This window comes from Megalopta genalis, chromosome 6, assembly GCF_051020955.1.
Source record: "Megalopta genalis isolate 19385.01 chromosome 6, iyMegGena1_principal, whole genome shotgun sequence".
NCBI classification, from domain to species: domain Eukaryota; kingdom Metazoa; phylum Arthropoda; class Insecta; order Hymenoptera; family Halictidae; genus Megalopta; species Megalopta genalis.
The window spans coordinates 16,125,330-16,151,048 of NC_135018.1; the positions used below are offsets into that span (position 1 = coordinate 16,125,330).

General features: G+C 38.8%; 1 protein-coding gene across 13 annotated transcripts in view; it reads right to left on the bottom strand.

Annotated features, from left to right (window-relative positions):
* Nrx-1 (neurexin 1) overlaps positions 1-25,719 on the bottom strand; it is a 724,770-nt gene that overhangs the window by 336,947 nt on the left and 362,104 nt on the right. For all 13 annotated transcript variants that reach the window (XR_013033607.1, XR_013033611.1, XR_013033609.1 and 10 more), the window contains one exon: positions 11,107-11,133. Coding sequence is in view for 8 of the 13 variants with exons in the window: in XM_076522634.1 (XP_076378749.1) it covers positions 11,107-11,133 (27 nt within the window). In the remaining 5 variants the exon portion in view is untranslated. The remainder of the gene's footprint in view (positions 1-11,106; positions 11,134-25,719) is intronic.

The window sequence follows — 25,719 nt, forward strand, 5'->3', positions numbered from 1 at the left end:
TTAACGGCGGAGGAGATGGGGCACGGAAATTGGGTGGAGAGCCGCGAACCGGGCGTACGAATTGAAAGGGTTCGTAGGAAACGAGAAACGGGAAACGGGAAACACGAGCATCAAAGAGCCGGCGAAACAGAAATGGGAACCGAGACGCGAGATGGTCGCCGGTCCGTGAGGACCACCGAACAAAATGGAAGATGAAGATAAATGCGAGGCAGAGATGGACCGGTGACGAGCAATGGGGCTTCTGAGGCTACCAAGACCGTGTAAGCTCTAGAACCGTGCGGCAATGACTAAAACTGAAGAACGCTTTGCCAATCGTCAGTAGACTGTGGATTTTATGCATTTATGATATAACGTGAATAGATCAAATACAGAACAGAAAAGCATTGAAAGTATTTCAAAATTCTATTATATTGTTTTCGATTCATTAAGATTACTGAAGAACGAAATCGATATCTATGCAGCTCGTGTATCTTGTAATTAGTGCATGCGATTTTTATTTTGCATAAATATCCACGATCTGGTCATCATAGACTATTCCCTGCCCTTGGAAATATTTATTAGAAGGTTGAACCTTCGCAGTCGAGTGACGGTAAAAATTGCTACACTATTTTTAAAAGAATTCTCATATTATTAAATTTCTCTGTATTCGATAAATTGTCAAATAATTGGTCAGTCATTGGTCAGCGTTATCCGATAATAACTCGCGAAGAAAGCCGCGGATTGCATTTTCGCTAAGGAAAAAGTTACTTCGAATGAACCTCGTTGCCCGGAAGTAACACAATTTTGGTACACCCTGTATACGGTATAATTATAGTAACTTCCACGCTTTTCAAAGGGATTGCAACAGCTAAATGGTTGAACCGAGGCCGTCCGATGTTAAAGAATATTAACCCTTTGCACCCTCTACAAGCTATTTTAACCGTAAATCTAAAACAATTTTTCCGAGTTATGGTATTTTTATTTTACACGACAAAGTGCATTTTATGCGCGTGAAATTGATTCTTGTGACTCGCACGCTCTTAACAATGTTTTAAATCTAAACTTTGTTAATATAAAAGTTATCCTAGAATGTTGAAGTATACGCCGCAAAACCGGCGGATTTGCCTTAACTAAAGGACAGCCGACCGATCGATAGCTATATCATCGATTAGAATCTACTAAAGATGATCGGGGCAATGATAATGCCCACTCGATCTGGGCGCGACATTCAATCAGATGTTGTCTTGGTTATGGGATTTCTGTGCGTCTATGCGGATCGAACGTGTAGCCGCGGAACAAACATCGTTTACGTCGACAACAAGAGTCGAGCATGAGATCTTCAATAATCACCTTGACCGAGGGTACCCATTAAAAGGAGACGGTGCAATTAATCTGGCTCGTCCACCCTGATAATGGTTTGCGCTCTACTTGGTTCCTATGGAGATACCCGACGTAACTGCTGAGGTTCTCCGTAGTGCTGTTCTACGCCCTCAAACCGGCTAAATGTTTAATAGCTCCTGCACTGTTTAGAGCCTAATAGCCCCGCCTCTTGTACTTTTGTTATTACCCGAAACATCCACTACGGGGAGGATAACGAGCTGGGTGGTCAGAGGATTTCTATTTCTACTGGTCAGTGGTAACCATTGTCTAAAATCTAATGCTGCTATTATCCGTCGGATGTATTCTTGATGTTAATTGTTGTACGCTAAACTTGATCGTCGATTTCGCGGCTTTGCAAAGTATTTCTACATATACTGCTCAAAAGAATTATAGCATAGAAAAAGTTCGGATAAAAATTGGCCAACTTTGACCGACGGCAACTCCGCGAAAAATCATCGTAGGATGATGACGTTCTTTTCTTTCAAATTGAAGCTTGAAACGTTGAAATGTTTCTGTATCTTACGTTTGATGCACCTTCAATTTTACAAAGTCCCTGCATTTCGTCAAACCTGGCAGTTTTCGGTATAACAAGCATGGCCCCACGTTTAAAGGGTTACAGTGGTGGGGGTGCATCGAACTTAAAATACAGAAACATCATCTCGAAGTAGAGGTTTCAAGCTTTCATTTAAAAAAGAAGGTCGTCATTCTACGGCTTCTATTATTATTAATATATAATATTATATTTAATATTTTTCTTTTCTATGTTTTATGCTTGCTTATTATATTTGCTATTATTTATTATTTAATATCGTTAATATTATTATTATTTAATATTTGCTTATGTGCTTATTCCATTAAATTCGTGTGTTACAAACGGGATTTTTATAGATTGTCATCCAGACGTGGATCATGTGGCGACAAAAGCAGACAGGAACGGCGAAAAAAGAAAACGAAAGTGACGGTATTTCGGACAACGCCGGACAACCCCGGTAATTGGGCGACCTGGTCTCTCATTTCCGCAACTGATTTATCGATGAACACAATGGTCGAACATCGGGTTAAACGAGATAAAATTCGACGAGAACGAAGCGCGGCAAGCGACAGGTTGTCCGAAATCGCCAAGAAACGTGTCAAGTTGACAGGAGCGTGCCGGCGGGAACTACGGTGCAAAATATTTCTCTGAAGAATAATTTCGCGTCGATCAATTACGAGCCCGAGGGTTTCTCCCGATAAAATTCGCATAAATTGCGCGACGGTTCTCGGCGATACAGTCTCTTTCTTTCAGCGGCGCGCGATGTTTCCTCTGTTCTATCTTCCCTTTTTTTGCTCGGCGATTTCGCCGGTTTTCAGACGCCCGGTAATTTACGATCTCGTTAAAACCGGGCTAAATCATTTATTTTTCGCGCGACATGATCTACGAAGGTTCTCGAGAAGGGATGAAGTGGCGTCCGAAAGTGGATCTCGGCGAGGCCGGGGAAAGACGAGTCACGTGAATAGATCATTTCGCCGGCGAGTGTTATTATTGCGTCTAATGAGTGCCGAACGAGACCGTTCCTTCCCCGAATAAACGGACGTGGATCGTTAAAACTGTGAAATCCGGTTACGCCATTAATTCTCCGCGCCGTGCCGCGTCGCGCCGTTCCGCGGCGTATTAATGAATCGGAAGAATTAAACGAGATGAAAATACGTATTTATGCAGTAGCCGGCGCACAAACCGCGCGAACCCGGACCTTGCCCTGTTCGCAGATATTTACGGACCAGAGATTTTCAATTGTGTCACGAACACGTCGCTGATCGGACCAGATTCTACCTGTAACGAATATGATTCTCTAATTTATCCGAATCGGTAACACGCGCACAGACTAAATAACATCTAAATGCACGGGCCAAATTACATTATACAGAACTCGCTTTCTGTTAAAGTAGTCACGTCGATTACAATCGCAAAATAGACGGCGCGAGAATGTCCTCCCGACGGATGGAAATTAATTGGCCGCTCATTTCGTTCATCCCACTGCTCTCTGAACCGTGTTTTTCAGGCGAGGCGATAATTATTATCGTTACGCTGGTAAATATTTGTAATCCGCTCTTTTCGCTAATGCGTTCCGTTTCGGAAGATGAACGATGAATTGTTTGTATAATACTTATTTCGACAATTGTTGTTTTAATGAGGTATTGCGAAATGGATTGCGAAAAGGTGAAATTAAATGAAAATAGGAGCGGGACGATTGTTATCGTTACGAGCATCGCGTACAATTATTTCCAAAATATAAATATTGTGTTCGGAACGTGTTCCTTTTACATCGTACATGTGCGATCATGTTAATCGGTCGATGGAAGCATTGTAATTTTTAGATCGAAACGAATCGCGTTGAAACTCGAAACTGCATTTTTTTTAAGTACGATACACAAGAAACGTTGATTTTAGGTTGTAAGTACAATGACGATTGCAACGATTCGCTGAAATCAGAAAAAGATCGGATTTTCAGCTAGTAAGATCACTTTTCTCCTTTTTTTTATGAACGACCGTTTGGATCATAATTTTAATGAACATCCAGATGAATTTATAATTAACATACATTAATTTAGAAAAAGTGGAAGCAAATGAAGCTTGGACTCTCTTATGAAAAACTTCGAATCAAAATGAAGTAAAAATGTGACTGGATTATAATCGATTCTCTTTATTATTATGTACAAGATTAAGAAGATTGCGACGAATGTATAAAATCCGTCTAATAATAATTATTAATGTATTTTATTACGGACAAGATGTGTGCTATTCCTGCTTATTGATTTCCTGTCTATACATAAAACATAACCTGGTCACATAAAATCCAGTCTAGTGATTACAAATGTATGTAAATGCACAAAATCCACAGTCTATTCATTATAAATACATATTAAAATGCATCGAATCCACAGTATACCGATTATAAATATATTAGAATGGATAAAGACCGCAACTCAGTGATTCGAAATATAAATGGCATCAAATTCATAGTAATCTAGCGATTCTGAAGATTCGATTCGCATGAAATCTTTCTAACAATAATGACCGAAGTGTTTTACCAGCGCCAGAACGATGTATGCGGAGAACATTTCTCTTACGTCATCAAGCTTCCATCGCGAAAAAGCCGAGGGATGCGAGTTACGCAATTACAGACTGTCATCTTCCTCGGGGTTTCAGGGATTTTTTTCACCGGCAGAGATTCGAGAAGGCAGTCAAGCGCAGACGAGACGTGTCAGGCTCGGCATTCCACCATTTCCTTGAGAACGAGCGCCGCTTTGAGCGTCTGGCTTGCCCCGAAGCGTCGCGATGCGGATATCAAAAGTAGTAGCCGACGAAAAATTACTTCAAAGCCTTCTGCACGCTGACTGGGATCCGTCGGCTATTTTAAGGGAATTAAGATTCAGTCGCGGAATCTCGCGGAATCTCGCGGAATCTCGCGAAATCTCCTAAAGAAGACCCATTTGTTATCGCGGAAGTGAAATTGCCTCGAACAGAGGGCGCCGAGATGCTTTTCCAAAGACGGTGCTGAAAATGGAAACTGCCGTGAACGTTTCTGTCTTATTTAACCGAACTTCCGACGTCCTGGAAATTCCCGTTTAATGAAATTTTCACGAAATTTTCACCAGCTTCCCGCGTGCAAGCGCATGTGCGCCGGTTAATTCGTCATAATCAGCAAAACACGGATTTTATGCAGAGCTGCGGAAACGCGAGCTGCAAAAATAAGTTTTAATTCAATAACAGGGAGCAACGAGTTTTCTCTGCGGCTGAAGTTGTTGTTAAAAATATTCGACGGACATAAAATATTGTTGCGAGATGTTGTCTTTTTTTTTTTGTTTTTGTACGAGATCCGATTGATGATGGAAGTTGGCGTTGAACGCGTGTTAAGGAGGTTGGAGCGTCGTTTCTCGACTGGAAGCGTTAATTTTCGTTTTTTCAGAAGCAGAGGGAGAAACGAAAATTAGAACTCTTGTTGTTAGATCAAAAGAATAGAATTAGATAATCCAGTGAGCAGAGATATACGTTTAAGACTACGAAAATGACCACGAAACTTGCGAACGAAACAATTTTGCAATTAACGCGATCAGATCGTGTCTTTTTATGCATCTACGACACGTGTAAAATTTTAAAACGCAATAAACCATGTGCCACGGAAAGAAATTCTTATTTTACTTTAGCTGTTACAAGATAATGTTTGCGTGAACCCAGGAGCCATCGAATCTTTAAGAACGATCTTCCGCACATTGAGATCAGCTTTGGACAAACGGTTTTTTGAAGAACGTACCAATCACGCTACTCTCGGATTTCTTTCGAAATTCCGGGCCAAGTGATTCTCTTAGAACTGGAAAAGAAAAATGGTGGGAAGAAGGAATGGTACTTGTAGCTCCCTCAATGAAGAAAAACCAATTTCAAAGCAGATCTTAAAGGTATTTCGAAAGAACACGAGCACTCAAGACGAGAGGGCGCCCGTTCAAACTCCGGCGAAAAATTAATAATGAAATAGTATAGGAACGGTCAGGGTCGAGAGCGCCGAGGCAACTTCTCCGGCGGTTTAATAAATGATGACCATTTTTGGCGGGAATCTTCTCCCGCAATTTCGCTCCGCACTCGTTCTCTAACGTCGTTCCCGAACAATGCACGCCTCAATTTTCTGATTCCATTTTCGACGATTACCCGCTGTGTAAATATTTTCGTAATTTCCGCATCGACGTTCACAGAACTTAAGGGACAAGATAATTAATCAAGAATTATTTTTTAGCGCCGTTTACGAACATTTTGATGCAATCTTTCTCTTGCAACATTTTTGGCATAAGTTATCAATATTAACACTATTATCAATAATAGTATTATATAAACATTTTATAATAATAGTATTATATAAACATTTTATAATAATAGTATTATATAAACATATTATATAAAAAATAGTAGTATGATATAAACACTATTATCAATAATAGTGTTTATAGGATTTCGTGGACAGGACATTTGTAAATTAAATTGTATCTGTTGGCGCGGTTTGTAAACACTTTAGTGCAATATTTGCCTGATCGTATTAATTAAATTTCTGTATCGATATTCATCAAATTTAACGGACGGGGCAGTTGTAAATTAAATTATATTTGTTAACGAAGTTTGTAAATATTTTAATAAAATATTTTATCTCGTTCCATTTTTGACAAAACTTTCCATTGAGTAAATATTATCTTCATTTCTGTATCATGATGTTTACAGAATTTAACGAACAAGATAATTGTAAATCGAGTTATATTTGTTAGCGCACTTCATGAACATTTAATACAATATTTCTCTGGTTCTATTTTTGGCTCGAATTACCATTGTCTGAAAATGCGATTTATAGAAATTTAAAAATTGCAGACAGTTAGTGACGATAGTGCAAAAGTGTCAAAACTAAAATAAAATAAAATAATTTAAAAATTATGTTCGTACATAAAAGACAAAACAGTGAAACCATCAGGAAAAATTTCAAGGACGACGCCCGAATTTAACAAAATTATTAAGAGGAGACGTAAATCTCCATTTAACTATTGTTTCCTGAACGCAATACAGAACATTCGAATCTTACATAAAGATTCGCAATCTTATTTACTTCGAATTCATTCGCACTCTGATATCCTCGAATAAATTAATTTTCGCCGGGACTTGTGAACATCTTAACATCCATTAGAAATATTTCTGGAATAATTTTCTGTTTTCAATTCCGTATTTAAAATAACTTCTACGATGTATTGTTTAAATGCGGCAAGATATAAAATTGTTTCTGAGCGTACAAGAGGTCATTAAAAAGAATAATTTAAATTCGCATAGACGTCTGCTCGTGTGAATTAATCGAGCTTCCCGTAGCAAATTGTTCCGCCGTTTTCCGAATTTTCGTCGCATCTCCTTGCTCGATCGAGCGTCGCCGAGGGAGCGGTATTCAAACCGATTTGCAGGAAAATATGAGACCGTTGGAACAAGGACGCCACAGCTGTCCTCTGAATATTACGGAACGTATTCCTCTGATCGTGATTTCTATCGGGCTTCCGTCATTCCGTGCCTCAGAGGGCACGGAATACAGGCAGGAGAACCGTCTCCGAAGTTTTTCGTGGCGCGAAGAAATGGCGGCCATTTTTAACAGGATCCTCGCCGTCCATCTCCAGATGTCCGCGAGCTGCGACCTCTCTTATCCTGTCCTCCGAGGCTGCCCGTCCCTCCAGGACACTGGCATGGAACTCCGAGACACTTCGACCGAGGTTCTACCTATCCTTTCTTCGTTAACTCCCGATTGCCTCGAATGTACCCGGCCCTGATAACGATTATTTCCGTTTCTCGCCGGAGTCTGTCTTTTCCGGGTCAACTGCGCTCGATACGGTTCACAGTTAAACACTGGTAGCGCAGTCACAAAGACCGGCGAGTAGATAGAAAATCTGATAGCCGGGCCGAATGCTAACTTCTCTTATCAGATGGCAGAAACCTTATGTAGGGCGAAAGGTCTTGGGTTCTCCTTTTCTTCGGGCGTTTCACCGTTTCTTACATCGTACCGGTTGCCACGATTTTCAGAGTTGATGCTATTTAGGAATAATAGGGCGACCTTTTCGGTGAACGAGCACTTCGGCTGTATGTTTCTTAAAATGATCGGCAGACCACGGATTTTTATGCGAGATAAAAGTTGTCTGCATCTGATTGCGCGATGCTGGAGCTCTAACTAGGCATCTATTTCTTTCTTCGATCATTTCAATAAGATGATCCGTTCGTTTAATGAATAAACCGCGTATAAAATTCGCGGTCTATTCGTTACTGTGCTGAATATTTTTTTTCTTGGTATGTTAGTAACTTCTAGTTTGTTTTACAGTAATTTTGTCGATGTTGGATAGCAGTATGCGATCATTTCTCTTGCTGTTATTTAATGTTTCCGTGATTTTATTTTGTGTTATATTTCCCAGTTCTCACGATACGATTGCGGTACCATTCATAACTATACGTTTAATTAACGTTTAATTGAAACTCTGTTAAAATAACTAAATATAAATTTTAATATTAATTCTTGTCTGTCTCATCTTAGTTTCGCATGTATTATTTTATACTATACGATAGGTTCCGTTTTAAAACGCCATTGTGAAGCTATTTAGGAACATTTTGGAAAATAATATTATTGACTTTCACCTTAACAAAAAAAATGATTTATCATTATCATTCAAATTTGAATTTCATGTATACTTCACATGACTATATCCACTATCAAAATATTCGATTTAATGATCAATGCTGGTCGTGTTTACTATTAATGTTTAATTACTTCGACGTACATATATTTGTCCACGTGTAGCGGAACGACATCAATAGTTGAACGACATCTGAATAAATATCCAATAATCAATATAATACGAAAATCATCGCGAATACCGTGCTTCGATCGAACGAACTAATTGCAATAAACATGTGCATGTAACTGAAAAGTTCAGACTAGTTTGCGAGAAGTAAACAATAAACGGTACTAGTAACGGTAACGAGAACCGCGATGCTTGATAAAAATGAACAAATCGAAGGTTTGTATGCGCGACAGAGGAAGCATTGGTGCACCGGCGATATTAAAATGTCATCGAAGATTGACACGAACGTTGTTGCAGGTTTTTCCAGAAAATTCCGTTCAACCAGGCCCCATTTCGAGGCGCGTCCATTTCACGGCACGGGGCAAGTGGGACTCGTATCTGTTTTATATGCGTCAGAAATAATGGAAAACATTGTATTTCCCGCGTGAGAAAAATGGCAGAATTTTTTTTAATCTATTTTCGCCCCGTCGCCGCGCGGAACACCGCTTTTATCGACGTTTCCGGAAAATATGTCAAACCGATATTCCAAACGGCACGGGCTCGATGCTTTTAACACGCGATTAATTCGTAAATTTGTGCCAAGACACCGGGGAGCCGCCATCGATCAGGTTAATTAAAAACTATTTATCGAAGTCGCGATGACAACCCATTTTTAAGAGCGTTGCTTTAGGACACTTTTAAGGTGTACATTAAGGTGTGCCGAATATTTCTTGAGATTAAGATCTTTCTAGATACTATATTTAACATCAGCACACTTGTGCTTTTAGATGTTCAGATTAAAAGTTTAGTTTCAGCGACAAGTCTGTACTATCGACACAATTAATTAATTTACAAGTCTGTAGATTCTCAAAATCCATTGAAAGAAAAGAAGACATTTTTCGAGGAACAATCGTATCCCTAAGAACGTCTAGTTCTTAAAAATTTTAATTGAAATTCTCGTGTTAAATTTAACAAAATTTTGCGAACGTGTTTGAGAATATATGTTAACGGGTTTCCAGAAGGATCATGCGATTGGTAATCGAACAGAAAGGAAACATTCGCGAAACATACGAGGGCATTTGAAATGTGAAAACGTTTGCTGTAAGAACCGTTATGACGCTTAACCGTTGGCTTTATCGATTTCCTGTCAACGATTGCATCTAGAAGTTGCATATTCAATATTTATTTCGCCCTACTACCCGCTCTTCACTCGACGAACTTTGACTTCTTTAGAGAATTAAAAATAACTGCACAGCCACTGCGGCGTTTTTTGGGATCAAAGTAAAAATATTTTAGTACAGGATGAATGTGGCTGAGAGCATTCAAACGTTATCTCCAAAATACAGTCAATCATTGAGTCCAAATTATATTCGAACATTTCTTCGAAAGTGCATTTAAACATTTTCTAAAAATTACATTCGAACATTTGTTCGAAAATGTATTCAAACGTTTTATTCAAATTACACTGAAACATTTTGTTACAAATATATTCAGGCATTCTGTTGTACAGGTTGCCCCAAATATATTCAGCATTAAGTTCAAATTATATATTCATTCATTTTGTAGAAATTATATTCAAACATCAAGTTCAAATTAAATTTAAACATTTTGTCCAAAATACATTTATAGATGTTGCCCTTACGATCAAACAGTTTTTTTTTAAATTACTAAAATACGAATCCTAAATTAAATTACTAAAATACAAACTCTAAATTAAATTACTATATATATATAAAATACGAATTTTAAATTAAATTACTAAAATACGAAAAACAAAAATTAAATAAATAGTAATAGTCACAAAAATGATTTATTTTAGAATGAGACACTGATCGTTCATTCTAATCATGCAATGTTCTCGCCTCATCGTATATTCAGTTTATTCTCAGGTTATTTGCTTAAAGAGATCTTCGTAGTGATCGTAAAATGCGTCATAGAATCGAGAGAGAAAAATATTAAAAGACTAAAAATATTCCAACGTTGTCTTCAAATTACACGAACATTTCGAACCGATTTAAATAAGCGAAGATGACACGGATAAAACTAATCACGATAATCGATCGTTTTCGAACGAGCTGCCGATTGTTCTCTGTAACTACGAGAAGCTTATGTGCCGGATCCTCTGCATTCAATTTTTAGTTGCAATTACCGTACAACGAATGAATGCGCCGCGAACGAAACGGGTCTTTCGTTGACGTTCGCGATCGCTGTCTCCCCTCCCCCCTTTTTTTAGACGGACCTTCCTCGTATCTTGCTGAATATTTGTATTGTTCTCTGGCACATACATCCTGCACGTGACACGCAAAAGGAACACGAGTGAACGGAGCCGGAGCAGAACGGAGCGGGGCGGAGAGGAAGAGAGCATTGTTTGCTGCGCTGGAAAGTAGATGATTCGATATCCAATATATCGATAGACAAGTAGCTACTCACCTTGCAGAAGGTGGTGATGGGGGAGATCTGGAACAGAAAGCAGAGAGCACCGATCAGTCGCTGGAATCCGGCCGGGGGTGAGCACGGATAAATAATTGATGCGGAACTTCGGAAGAATCGAATGTACGCTGCTGATCAAAAAGTTCAGATATAGACGCTCAAAATTTATTGATTAACCGTGGATACGCTCTGCCTGGCCACCTATTTCATTTTCAATGCCCTACAAATATAGAACGCTGAATTCCTGAAACGTTCATGGACAAATACTCCCTTGCCACGGAATACTTGCCGCTTCGAAGCGCACGCGAAACGTTCGTTTCTCAACTTCGGGGAAACTCTTCTTTCCAACACTAAATCTACTGTGCCGGTCGAAATGGTAGAAACATTTAAAAATTGCTGAAACATTTTCGAATTGGTTCAAATCGCTCGAACTTGTCTGGGGATGTTAGTCCGAATAGTTTGCTAGAGAACGAGTAAACAAGAATGTTTTTCTTTTTTTTAGATTGCAAATGGTTCAAACGATAACAACATCTTTAAATGTTGACGTTTTTTTTAAAGTTTCTTGTCCGAGTTTTATCTGATTTTCTTGTGATAGAAATGACCAATGCTCTCAATAAATTCAGTCTTGTTATTCTTATAAAGAGCAACCACACGTCAGACAGTTTCAGTTCCTAAGGACTCGTAATTCGAATTAGGATTCGATCTTAATTAAATTCTAATTAAATCCTAATTAAATTTGATAAAAATTTCACGTAGCTTTATTCCATTTGTATAAGCTGTGCGTTTAATATTTTTTCAATCATATTTTTTCGAGTATTCGAGAACTATCTAACGGTTTATTTATGTAAAAATGTCATTATTTTGTTATTCGTGAGAACGCTTGCCTTTTATCACCTTTCCCTTTTACATTTGCAATCTCGTGCAACTTTTAATGTATCCAATATTTGAAAATTATTTTTTTATTGTTTCGTATGTTTCTAAAACATATACAATTTGTTTTGTTTGCATGCGTTACTGTATCGTTCGCCCTTTCCATTTTAATTAGTACTTCTGAGAATACCGGGATTGTGCAACGGTTTATTTATAAAAAGTATCGGTTTATTAATAAAAGGTTTATTTATAAAATAATTTTATTATACGTAGAATTGCTTTATCTTTTTCCTCTTCGTTGTTTTCCTTCATACTTTAGTCACAAGTAAACTGCGAGCCTTTATAAACACAAATTGAGAATCTTCTGCACGAGTCGTAAGAAATAGAAATTCAATAAGAATGTGTCTCCTCTTGCAATAGCTTTAACGGATCGAAAACGGCAACAACATATTTCGAAATGCTTGCAATCTTTTTATTGTTCTGTGTTCGACTTATCCATTTCCTCTTATAACATATCATAGACATGTCACACACACACACACATTTCAGCATTTCTTTTTAATGTATTCTCTAGAATTTGTATATTATATATATATTTTATATTATAAAATATTATTATATTATATATAAATATTACATATATATATTATATATTTTATTATTTGTATATTTATTTATATATTTTTTTACTGTCTATTATTTGTAACATGGAAATATACAAATATGGTATATTATTAAATTCTTTTTTTAAATATACAGGGTGTCTCAACTAAAGCAGACCAGTTACAGTACTGTGAATAATTATGAAATGAAAGTAACTTTTTTTAAACATTTTTATCGATACTTAAAGAAAATCCAAAGAAAACGCTATATTTGTATATTTCTATTTTCTACTATTTCTAATACAGAAATATACACATATTTTTGTTAAGTTTTTGTTTAACTACCATGAAAAAAAAACATAAAATTTACTTCGAGTCTATAATTATTCGCACCACTGTATGCAAATTATAGTTTACATATAAGAAGAGAGAGAGAGAGAGAGAGAGAGAGAGAGAGAGAGAGAGCGAGAGAGAGAGAGAGAGAAGAACACTTTCCGCGCGCAACACGATTGCCGAGCTTGAAGAATCGATTTTCGAACGGTTACCGCGAACATTAACATATTCGTCAGTCGCTGTACACACACGCGGGGCATAGTAACTCGGCGGTTTGGGTTGACAAGAGAGACAAGAGAGTCTGGCGAATTGAAATTCGAAAGTCGTTTCCGCACGGGAGCATCGACGTCGAGGCGGAAGAAGCATTCGGAGCAGATCGCGGCGAGCTCGAGCGGGACGACTCCAAAAAAGTTTCAACCGCGATTATCATAAGAACTTTCGCGACAGTAAAACGGGTTACCCTCGGCCCGGCCCGACCCGGCCCGGCCCGACTAAAGCTCCGGGTAGAACCGAAGAGTATTTTACGTATTCCCGACGTTTCGAGGGCCGAACTTCTGTGTACAGCGGCGGAATTAGATATCCCGGGAACCAACTTGCCTCTGTCTTCCACCGTGGCTTTTACATTTCGCTCTTCGTTCTTTCCGCTAACGACCTTAGTTTTTTAAATTCGCGTCGACCCGCCGTCGCGGCATCCTCACCGTGAACATCGCGCACGGCGGATTCCGTTAAACACGTCGAAGAACGAAGCCATTGTTATTTATCACCTGAACCGCCGGCATTTTCAGCTGCCGCAGGAAACGGTTGCTGAACTGCGGATGCGAGTTACCGAATTTATAGAACTTTATGGAAATGGAAGTGAGAAGAATTTCATTTCCGACGTAGAAGGAAGTTTTGTAAATAATTTATCGCGTTTAAATTGTGTTCAATTGCATTTTTTATGCAATTACTACTATTTAAGAGAAAATGACATAGCGATCACCACGTTCGTAGCTGTTTTCGTATTTATTTTTCTGTACGATTGGCATATTTTTAGTATTGCGAATAGCAGATCTTTCTAATAATAGTAGATTCCATATTTTTATATTAAAGATATAGATATAATAATTCTATAATCATGAATCTATATTTCAGAATGAACAGAATATCACAATAGAAGTTGAGAATAAATATGAATTATGTGGAAAAAAAATTCTTTTTCTACATTTACATATATTGTTCTTTGAACAATATATTTGTATGAATAATTCAACACAATTTTAGGGGACGAAGTTTCAATGGAATATTAAAGCTAGCACGTTCCCATGAATATTGTTTCAAAATATTCATTATTCTGTGTACATAATTGTGTGTCACTCTTTGATAAAAATCTATACTGGAACCATTTACTTATTGCGTCAAACTACGCTTAGCTTATCGTTCATTTTAATTTCAAAGTAATGCTCGGAAAGATAATTGGAGATGTCGACTTTAAGAATATTATCGATAGTAATACGTATTTCCAAATGAATCGTGAGAAAATTGTTGAGGAAAATCATTTCAAATCATTGTGTACTCATTTGTTGAAATACAACTATTGTTGGAAGAAATATTTCTAAATTTTGATTTGCAAACATTTTGTATCAAATTATTATTATCTTTCCATTATTATTTTATTACTGTTATTATTGTGTTGAATTTTGAGACCAATTTACAGAGGATCGTCGAAATATATCGCGATCGATGTAAATGAACCGTCAGGATTGATTTCGGAGAACTCGACGTCGAAGATTTTCGTCGAATTTTTCAGCTCGGCGGGACGCACAGAAGAATGTTAGAGCATTGTGAGACGGGCTATACACGGAGAGGAAGAATTATTTATGGAGCGATGTGCGACACGTGCATTTTTGACAGCTCGGATGGGAGTATTAAATATAAGACGCGTATTGATCCTGAGAAATTGCTTCTGGACGACCTCAATTTCCAGCGACGACGTCTCCCAGCGAAATAAATTAGCCTTGGCAGAAAAACGTGGTCCGCCGATCGTGAGAAATAAGCCGGCCCGAAAAGCTTTCGCTGCTCGTCGAACTTTAATTTAACGAATCAAATCTATTCGGTCAAGGTCCGGCCACTTCTCGATTCCGAATGGAAATTCAATTATGCTTTGACGTTCGACGCTTTATATCTGTCACACACTCACAGCGCCATGCTGGCGTGCCATCGTCGGGGAAGAATATTAGAATTGTCGGGGAATGGATGCCACTGGGTCAAGTGTACGATCATTGAATCGAGGGCTTCATGCTTTTATAGCAAACACAGATGTGTAGGGCGCAAATAAAATAAAAATTCCGGTCAAGAGCCCCGACGGACTCTTCGCTTTTTCCCCGATTCGAACCCGCGGTTCTTCGCTGGGAATACAAATTTTTGTCCCAATTTCCGCCTTTTCGAACTCGCCTGGACACCGTGCAACAAAATTGTTATATCCTTTTTGACGAAATAAGAGATAAAAAACCATGGAATATTCGAACGCAATAAGTACATATTCGAACATTAAATTTTTCATTTTTGAAAAATTAAAATTAGGACACTGGAATATTTTTTTCGTGACTGAAGGTAGCATAAATTTGAAGATCGAAGCCTCTCGTTTGCAATGGTTTTTCAAATTTTGAAATGAGATTTATTTTGGTCGTGAGCTTTTTGACAAGAGTACCACCAACTTTTTAGTAAGATCCAGCGTGAGATTTTTACCTGATCGAACCTGCTCTCCAATTTGATTCTATAAAACAGTTTTAAAAAATCGTACGTCGACTTTTTAAGTGTGGTTGTAAAGAGGGAGCTTCAATCTTGATATCTATGCTAGACGTAACCTCGAGAAAAATTTGTCCAATGATTTCGGAGACCTTTAAAGTCATCATTTTCGAGAAGAAACCTGTCACCAGTTTCCTCCCAAAACTATCTTAGAATAAAATAAACACTGATCACTTTTCTACTTCGTTATAACAATTTCAACATGCATCATTTTGTCGAAAATTTTAAATTGCACAACTACTGTCCTAACAATATAAAAGGACACCTGCCAATTAGAAGTGTTCGACGAGGATTAATTGCAAAAGAAAATTTGTATTAAAGCGTAACAATTAGACCGCGGATCTTTATGTAAAATAAAAATCTAAATCAACTGTAAGAAATATAAGTTGATTGCAAATATGTTTTCTCTTTCAATAATAGTAAGAACTTGAAAATAAAATGTAACAACATCGTAAAATTCTTCTAATAATTCTTAACAGTTTTCTGTTGGATCAGTTTATTTCTATCATAAATGTATAAAATCCTCAGTCTAGTAATAATACGAAGGACAATGCAGTATCTATGAAAATTGGTATTTGTAAATTTTCCATCCCGTGCAATTTCTTTGGTTCAATCGTCGTAAATTGCAAAGGGAAGGCATCGAATCTACAAAATCGCGATACTTGCAGCGGCGAAGAAAATTCTGTTGCCAGCACAGGAGTCGTCGATAAAGTAATTCTATTCTCGTACAGTTTCATTCGCAGATCGTCGTAACACAGGCGATAACCTGTTTCGATAACGCCGTCTGCCAGCAATTAAATCGGCAAGGTGTAACTGACGGAACATTCTTCGAAATAGCCGGGGCGACTTCGCGACCAGGAACTGACTGCGCATTTTAGCGAGAGACCCCCGGGTCTCGCTGACATTCCATCAACACGCACGATTCCAGTTAATGGCGTGGCACTTCGCGGTAACGTTCGTTAGAACCGGCAGTCGCGGATTCTTGATGACGTTTCACATGCGAACGGCCCGCGGCGATCGATACCTGTCCGCGCGCAACTGTCACGGCCAACACAAAGGGACACGTTAATCGCGATTATCTAATCTAGACCCGCAGGGCCTGGTTCGATGCTTGTTAAGCGCTGAAACACGCCGCCGCGCCGTGCCCGGGGTCGCTGAAATATTTCTCTTTGTTTCGACGTTCAAACCTCGTATGAGATTTATTAACAAAGTTGGGCAAAATTCTATTCGGATTACGGATAAAAGGCGAGGATTAACGAATGATATCTCATTCGACGCTATCGAATAAAAATTGGAATCGTTCAGATCATTCGATCGAATAAGAATGTATCTAGATAAACTTTCATTCGACACTGTCGAATAAATATTCGATCAAATTTATCCGAATAAAATCTTATTCGAATGAATTCTTATTCGAATAAGATTTTATTCGAAATAAGAGTTTATTCGTACAGAAATACATATTAAAAATAATTGATTTGAATAAAAATCAGTGAGTCTTTCTTACAGTTTATCGATTTATTTCTTCCATATTAGTTTTTCGAATTATTCGAACAGAGAATTATAAATTATAAGGGATCATAAAGGATTCGTATAAATATTTTTTGGTGTATACAGGCATTATGCCAGTGTGCATTTCGTAAAATTCGATCGGTGCAAGGGAATTCAATTTGCAAAATCACAGAGGGACATTTCCGGGGTCGGTCCACTCAGTTCGGCTAGCATCAATCGAGCTATGTTGGTTGCGCCTGCTGTCGCTCTCGCCTTCTTTACGAGCGCGACGGAAAAGCGCGACGACCGGAAGCAGCCGCTTAGAGCCGCACGCCGGAACACATAGCCCGAAGAAAGATATTTCGGGAACGTAGATATCCGTCGGGCGAGCTCGGCCAACTATAAATCAGCGAGCACGAGGCAGCCTGAACTTATGCATCGATAGCAACCCCTTCCTTCCAGCCGCCCTACTCGTCACACGCCGGCGACACGCTGGAAACTCGGGAATTCCTTCGATTCCGTATCGAATCGTGCCATCTTCGCACGGTTTCCACGGGAAAATCTATTTTCGACCGAGTCGAGAAACGAAACACTGTCTTCCGTTTACGTAATCCCGTGGTTGGCCGTACTGCGAGCTCTCTAAGTCTTTTTATCGCCGATGGTGATCACGAGAAAGTCGAGTTTCTTGCGCTGCGAATCTCGCGTGATTCGCCGCCCAACTGTTTGACGCGTCTTCAAATTTTTCGATAAAATTTCAGCGGTATTGGCAATCGCCTTAACCATTCGGACGTTTAGAAATTCGCTTACCGACAGAACTTAAGAAACATGTTACGCAGATGCACATCTTTGGCTGCAGTACACCTTCCAAACATAGGATAATTTGTATCGCGTCAACGAAAATATTTATTTGATTTTCGTATAATTTTCTAATTTCTTATTTTTATTTTATTTTTCTATTTTCTATTTATTTATTTTCTTTTTATTCGACGTATGCACTAAACGAGACAATACTGTAATATAAACAATGTATAACACATTATATGCTTCACTGTGATATATACTTTAAATTTTAATAAGTTGTACATTTATTAAAATATCGAATTTTACTCAAATGTTAACGATATGCAAAGTTTCATAACTTTTGTCGATAATAACCGAATATGCAGAGGATCAGTGTAATGTCATTTATTAATATTTATTAATTTTTATTAATATTTATTAATTTTTACTAATATTTATTAATTTGTATTAATATTTATTAATTTGTATTAATATTTATTAATTTTTATTAATATTTATTAATTTGTATCAATATTTATTAATTTTTATTAATATTTATTAATATTTTTCAGCATATTTTTTAAAGCACGTTAATGAAATAAGCGAATATTTAAATACGACTAAATTTTTAATTTAATTGCGTCTATTTAAACGCATTAAATGCATTTGAACCGAATTTGGCATGCGATTGTATTAGTACAGATTGCATGAAGCAAAATTTTTAATCTTGGAAGTACCATAATTAGCAGCAGTCTTGTTACGTTCTCCCCTGAGAACAGACATCCGGTTGCACAGGGTTAATTATCACATCCGTAATGAAGAGGTCTGTTATTATCACACAATTCTGCGAAAGATTTGTCACGTTAATTGTCACACACCGGCGCACCGTAAGAGACACACAAACCCGGAATAATTTGTTTAATAATACAAAGGGGTATGGTAGTCGAGAATTATTATAGTTATTGCTTCTGTAACCGTGTTGTACCTCCTGAATACCGGACATAGTTTCACTTAATTCAATTAATTTTAATCAACATTCAATTTCAAGTTTCAATGCAAAAATTGTGTTAATCACAGTGACGTGACACTCGAAGTTCTAAATTGTTTCGAAATTTCAGAGAACTCCATGAAATTACTTTCTCGCGAACGTGGCAATTACAAATATGGAATACCGAATCAGACAATATTTTTATAAACTGTTTCTATCGATGTAATGTATTTATAAAGTTATTTATATTCTTGAATATAAATAACGAACACAGTCCTTGCAAGCAGAAATAGTCGCATATTACGTGATCAATTGAATGCTATTGATTTCTCGATTACCTTGGACGTATTGTTCGCTTTCTCTTGAAAACACATTACGTATTTATGGAACATTTTATCCAGTCCGGTGGAATTTCATCTAACTTCGCGAGCGTTTCTTAATAAAGTCAGGCCGGCGATTTTTTATCGTTCCGCCGCGATATTATTTAGACTATAAAAACGTAGTTTCGAACGAATTAATTGGATATTCTCTTGATCCCCCTAACGAAGGTATTTAATATTAAACCATAGTATATTACGCCGGCCCTTCTATTCTCATCGGCCGTAATTAGCGAGCATTCATTAAAAAAATTCTAGTTCGGTAATTCCAAGATAGAAGTTCTTAATGGATCCGCGCGCATTCTCCTTGTTTGTTCTTTGTGGCTCTTTTTAAAGGCAATATAACAATATTCAATGAAGGCGTCTCGAGAGAATCCGCGTTAATTCTGTTCAATACCTTACCGTTCAAGAAGTTCCATTTTTTTCATTAGCATCCGCGGCGTCTATGCGAATTTCGGTCACGACGGTAACGCCGTACCGCGCGAAAAATGTTATATCACAGTTCGTAACGAGCCTGCGTTTAATTTCAGCCGGTGTCGTTTCTCGTACGAATTTGCGTACGAATGTTCGCAATGGCTGCAATTTACCGAGTCGAATTAATACTAATAAACCGGCGGAAATGATAGCCGCGCGTATTCGTTCCGTTACATATTCCTGCGATAATAAATTTCGCGCGGTGCGGTAGCGCGGAGCTGTTTTGTACATCACGGTAACTTTCCTCTTGCGCATTATGAGCGTTTTAATCCCGTTGTTTGCGCTCGGCGAACCCTGCGAATTGCCAAAAGTTCGCGAGGGGCCGCGGCTCTCGCGCTCAATTCTCAAATTTTCCACGTCGCGTGCGCCGCGAAAAGAATCGCCGAATTTCGTCAAGTCGGCCCCGTCTCGTCGACGAGAACGCAGATTAGACGGAAGAATTCCGGAAATCTTCCCGGGTTCCCACATTCTAATGAAAATCCTTCCCCAGCGGCGTAATGAACTTGACCGAACTTTATCGTCACGGGTTCATCGGCGAATTTAATCGGCGGCTAGCGGAACGGATAACCGATCAGACGTGAACAATGGGGCTGCCAAGTTACACCGTCGAGGTATTAACGTCGCGTTAGGATAAGTCAAGTTCCACCGGCTGCGCTCACGGAGATTGTTCGACGTTCGAATTTCCCGCAACCGCGCCCTTCTTTCTCCTATAACGGCGCAAATCCCTGAGATCCTTGCGTCGAACTCATATCACGTATAAGATTATTCATCGGCGTATTACGCTCTCGCGTAATCTTTCGATTACCGAACGTACGAATAAAACGTACTGCAAAGCGTATATCGATTACGTACAATCTTTCGGTTATTAAACCCTTTGTTCCGTTGTACGACGGAATCCTTATAAATTACACTTGGGCAAAACAACCGAAATTCCAGACCACCCGTAGTAAGCAATTTCGTTAAAAGCCGGTCCGTCCTCTATTGAAGTATTTCCTTTATGATCCACAGTTGGTCACCAAATGTCATTTCCCAGTCGTTTTTTTTTTTATGGTACACATGTTCCACCGAGAAAAGGCATTTTCCGGACTATTGTTTGCTACGGCTAATTCTTGGAACACTCGGATTCTTCGCGTGCGTCACCCGAGGGTACGAGCACTACCTACGGGTGACCCTTAGTTTGGGGCGGTCACTTTCATAATTTTGCAAACCAATCAGCCAGGACGACCGTTTCCCTCACTTCTCGCAAGAATTGAATAATCCACGAATCCGACTATCTCAATTTTAGAACACACCCACACCGAGTTTACCTTCGAGAACACGCAACACACAACAGGCAGTCTATCATCAACCCGAACACAAAATAGTCTATTCGCTGAAAAATCTACTCTGAATCGGTGTTAACACTTTATCGTCCGGTCGTGGTTGAGGCTGCCACTCAGTAAGGACTGGCTTAGTCACGCGCGCATTTGCTCCCAGTACCGGCTAAATTTTCGCTATTCATTGTGTTGTGCTTATTCCTTTAAAAATAATAATAAATAATAATAATTGTTATAATTATAATTCATAAGGATATGGGGAGGTCAGCATACAGGAGGTCAGCTACTAACAAAACAGTAAAGAAGCGAAAACCGTCGATAGCTAAAAGTCGATTAATAGGCTATCGGTCGATAAGCATTGGCAATCGAAAAGCCGATTAATAGGCTAGCGATCGATAAACATTGGCAATCGAAAAGCCGATAAATAGGCTAGCGGTCGATAAAGTGTTAAGTTTAATATTCAAATATATTACAAGTTAAAGATAAAAAAAGGAAACACAGCTTACTATTCCTACGATCTTAAAAAATCGTAGGGAACCGCGTATAACAAATACGCGGAAAAACACCCTTGATGTACAGTAATGTCTCCCTAATTGATGCTCAGATTGTCCACAAAAGTGGACAATTTTGGGAAGAGGAGATACGATTGTTCGAGCTTTGCAGCTCGTTTTTACAGTTGTTGACAATTCGTAACTATAAAAACAAACCGCAAGGCTCGAATAATCGTATCTCCTCTTGCCAAATCGTCCATTTTTGTGGACAATCTGAGCGTCAATTAGAGAGACATTACTGTACTTTGACTTTTGAGTCTGTCTCGCGCGGTGGCGACTTCAAATAATAACCTGTTAAGTATGAATGTGATTCCGTTCTTCTTTTAAGTCGACATTAAATTCTATTCTCTCGTCATTCAACCAATTAGCTGTGTTCGACGAGTATACTCGTACGCAAAAAGTAGCGATCGTTGGCCATTTAAATTGTAATTTTAGTGAAAACAAAAACGTATTCTCAAATTTCAAGATGTTTAGAATATTTTGAGGCCAATTCTCTACAAAATAATAAAAATATGATTAGAACAGAATTTTTTTCTCACATAAGAAGTTAGTACAATCGATAATCATTTAATCGTGGCAACTATGAACACGAAGGGGTACCACAAGGGGTTAAACAGGGACAAATGAAACACAGATTCGATGAGACTGAGAAAGCTATATGTATTCTATAATTGTCTATGTCTCTTTTATTCAGACCGAAACGTGTTAAATAACCAAACGACCCGAATACGTAGCTTCGTTTTTTGGGTCAGACGAACTCAGTTCAAGGATTAAGCACTAAGTTTGGAGGATATTTCCCTTTGACAGCGGAATAAATCTGACAATCAAGAGACGACAAAGGTTGGAGAATCCTCGTCCTCGGGTGTCTAACCCTTGGAACAGAGGCTCGCAGATCGTCGCGTACGCCCGAAGGTTCCGCGTGCGAGTGACACGCGCGTGTCAGCCGCGTAAACATTTGCCACGGGATGCCTAATCCCGATCTTCCGTCGCCGTTTTCACCGTTAACGAGCAGAGAGCACAGACTAGAAATCCCTCCCCGCCTCGCGATCGTGGCGGGGGTGTCTAGACACCCAATCTCTTCCCCCTTCTTCGTCGCGCGAGCGACGCGATTTACATTAACGCGTCGCCTCGCGTCGTCTCGCGTCGCCCGCTCGACCCCCGAAGCGGAAAACGGAGCCACCCGCAGGGTAAAACGCGCGCCAACCCCCGCATACATGATCCGGGGACAAGATTCGAGGATATTTTCTTGGCTTGAATACCGGCCCCTTGGTCTACGGGCGTTCCCGAGATGTCGCCCTGGGTGGCGAATCTTTATACCGGAACCCTCATTACGGAGAAGAAAGCCCTCTCTTCTTATCGATAGGGGGTTGAAGGAGACGCCGTAGTTTCAAGGGCTCGGGCCTCGAGTTAACTGTCTGAAAAATACGTGATCTTCTCCCCCAAGTTTTTCTCCCCTGAAGAAGCCAGTGAACGTATTTTTCAAACGTCGTCGTTTTAAATAAACGAGTCGTTTATTTAGCCCTTTGCGCTATTACGACGAGTCAGGCTCGCGACGAACTTTTCGTACATAATCCACTAAATACGAGCGCTGTTCATGTTTTCCATTGGGTTGGCAACTAAGTAATTGCCGATTTGTTCAATGAAATAAAAAATTTTTTCTTACTTGGAATGAAGTTTAATCTGTAATGTATTTTCCATTTTGTTCGATGACCTTTTGCCATCTCTCTGACAACTTGAAAATTCCACGCTCGTAGAAAGTCTGATCCTTTTCGGCCAAAAACTGAGTTAAGTGAGATTTTACAGCGTCATCGTCGTTAAAAGTTTTACCACGAAGGGAGTTGTCCAGGGATCGAAATAAGTGGTGATCCAATGGCGCGAGATCAGGGCTATATGGTGGGTGTAACATCAATTCCCAACCAATATCCATCAATTTTTGCCGAGTGGACAAAGACGTGTGCGGCCTAGCATTGTCCTGCTGGAAAATGACACTTTTACGATTGACCAATTCTGCTCGCTTTTCCTTGACCGCTGCATTCAATTTGTCCAGTTGCTAACATTCACGGATAATAAAAAATAACATAATAATAATAATAATAATTTTATAATACAACATTTTCGGATATCATAAAAATGGGAGTGAGAGACATCTATAACTGAAATCGGCAATTACTTAGTTGCCAACCCAATATATTATCAAAACCTCCTCGTTGAGACTGAAGCTAATCCTTTTATTGGTTTCACTATTAACACTATGCCGTCCGGTGGCACCACGCTGGTGCCATGCAAAAACTATCTGTTGTATGCCGGTGGTACCACTTTGGTGCCACTTTAGAAAACTGAAATAACATTTGAACTATATTTCTTGGGTGTTAAAAAAGTCAGCAAGCTAACTATAGCATTGTGGTCGCTTTTCCTTGACCGCTCCATTCAATTTGTCCAGTTGCTAACATTCACGGATAATAAAAAATAACACAATAATAATAATAATAATTTTATAATATAACATTTTCGGATATCATAAAAATGGGAGTGAGAGACATCTATAACTGAAATCGGCAATTACTTAGTTGCCAACCCAATATATTATCAAAACCTCCTCGTTGAGACTGAAACTAATCCTTTTATTGGTTTCACTATTAACACTATGCCGTCCGGTGGCAGCACGCTGGTGCCATGCAAAAACTATCTGTTGTATGCCGGTGGTACCACTTTGGTGCCATTTTAGAAAACTGAAATAACATTTGAACTATATTTCTTGGGTGTTAAAAAAGTCAGCAAGCTAACTATAGCATTGTGGTCGCTTTTCCTTGACCGCTCCATTCAATTTGTCCAGTTGCTAACATTCACGGATAATAAAAAATAACATAATAATAATAATAATAATTTTATAATATAACATTTACGGATATCATAAAAATGGGAGTGAGGGACATCTATAACTGAAATCGGCAATTACTTAGTTGCCAACCCAATAGATTGGAGCGAAATTTGATTCATCTGTTTTTACAAAGTTTAGGAGTGACAGTAGATGAGAACAGAGAAGAAATTAGAACTGTCTCGTTCGATCGGAGAAATTATGAAGACGAAGGAAGTGCTGGTCGACGCGGTCGCGAAAGAAATCGTGGTGTAATGGATTCCAACTCGCATGGAGAAAGAATTCGAACGTTGAAAAATCGTGGTTCTGCCGGTTAACTATCGTCGTTCGGCGAAGTGAATATTTTGTTCGAAACGCTCCCGTTGATTTTTCAGTTTTACATCGTGTATTAACAGTATCTCCGCGAAAATCTTTGATTTGTTTGAATGGTCGATCAAATGGAAGTTGCGTTTGTCTTTGGCGGAATATGGAAATTGCTCGGCGAGTATCTTGCCCCGAGAAATCGTTCCGCTATGAGCAAGATGTTTGGACGGATTTAATGGCGTCTGCGGAAGGATTAATAGCGGGGGTGAGGCTTCACGGGAGTTCGAGGAAGTGCTTTACTCTTTGGTTCGACTGGCGGGGATCGTAAAATGGTAATTCGATTAATAACCTGGTAATTACCGAGCTCCGATTACGGTGGATTTTCACTTTGTTAATGTGCCGGATCGATCCGTGGGTCACGCGAATTTCGCTTCGCGTTTTTAGACTTCATTTTATGATCTTAAATGTTAAGCTTCCGTCTGTCCAATATTTTCACTCTACCAGGCGAATGCGGGGTCTGCCCTGGCCTCTGCTATACAATACAGTATATAAAAATAATAGTCATTATTGGATATTCGTCGTCGACTTTTAACAGCGTAAATTGAAATTTATTATATCTCGATGCATTACAAAATGATTGCAACATCGGCGCAGCTCCGTTGGATGTTCAAAATAGTAAATATCGAAACAAATTATGGACGACAGATACATAATGTTCTGTCCATCATCCGTTTCTACCATAATTCTATATTCGACGTATTTACATTGAACGTCGTCATTTAACATTGTTAATTACGACGAGGATAATTATCTGTGCAATATTTTACTTGTAAGCAGTAAGTAGAACGAAAACAGCTCGTGCAAATTAT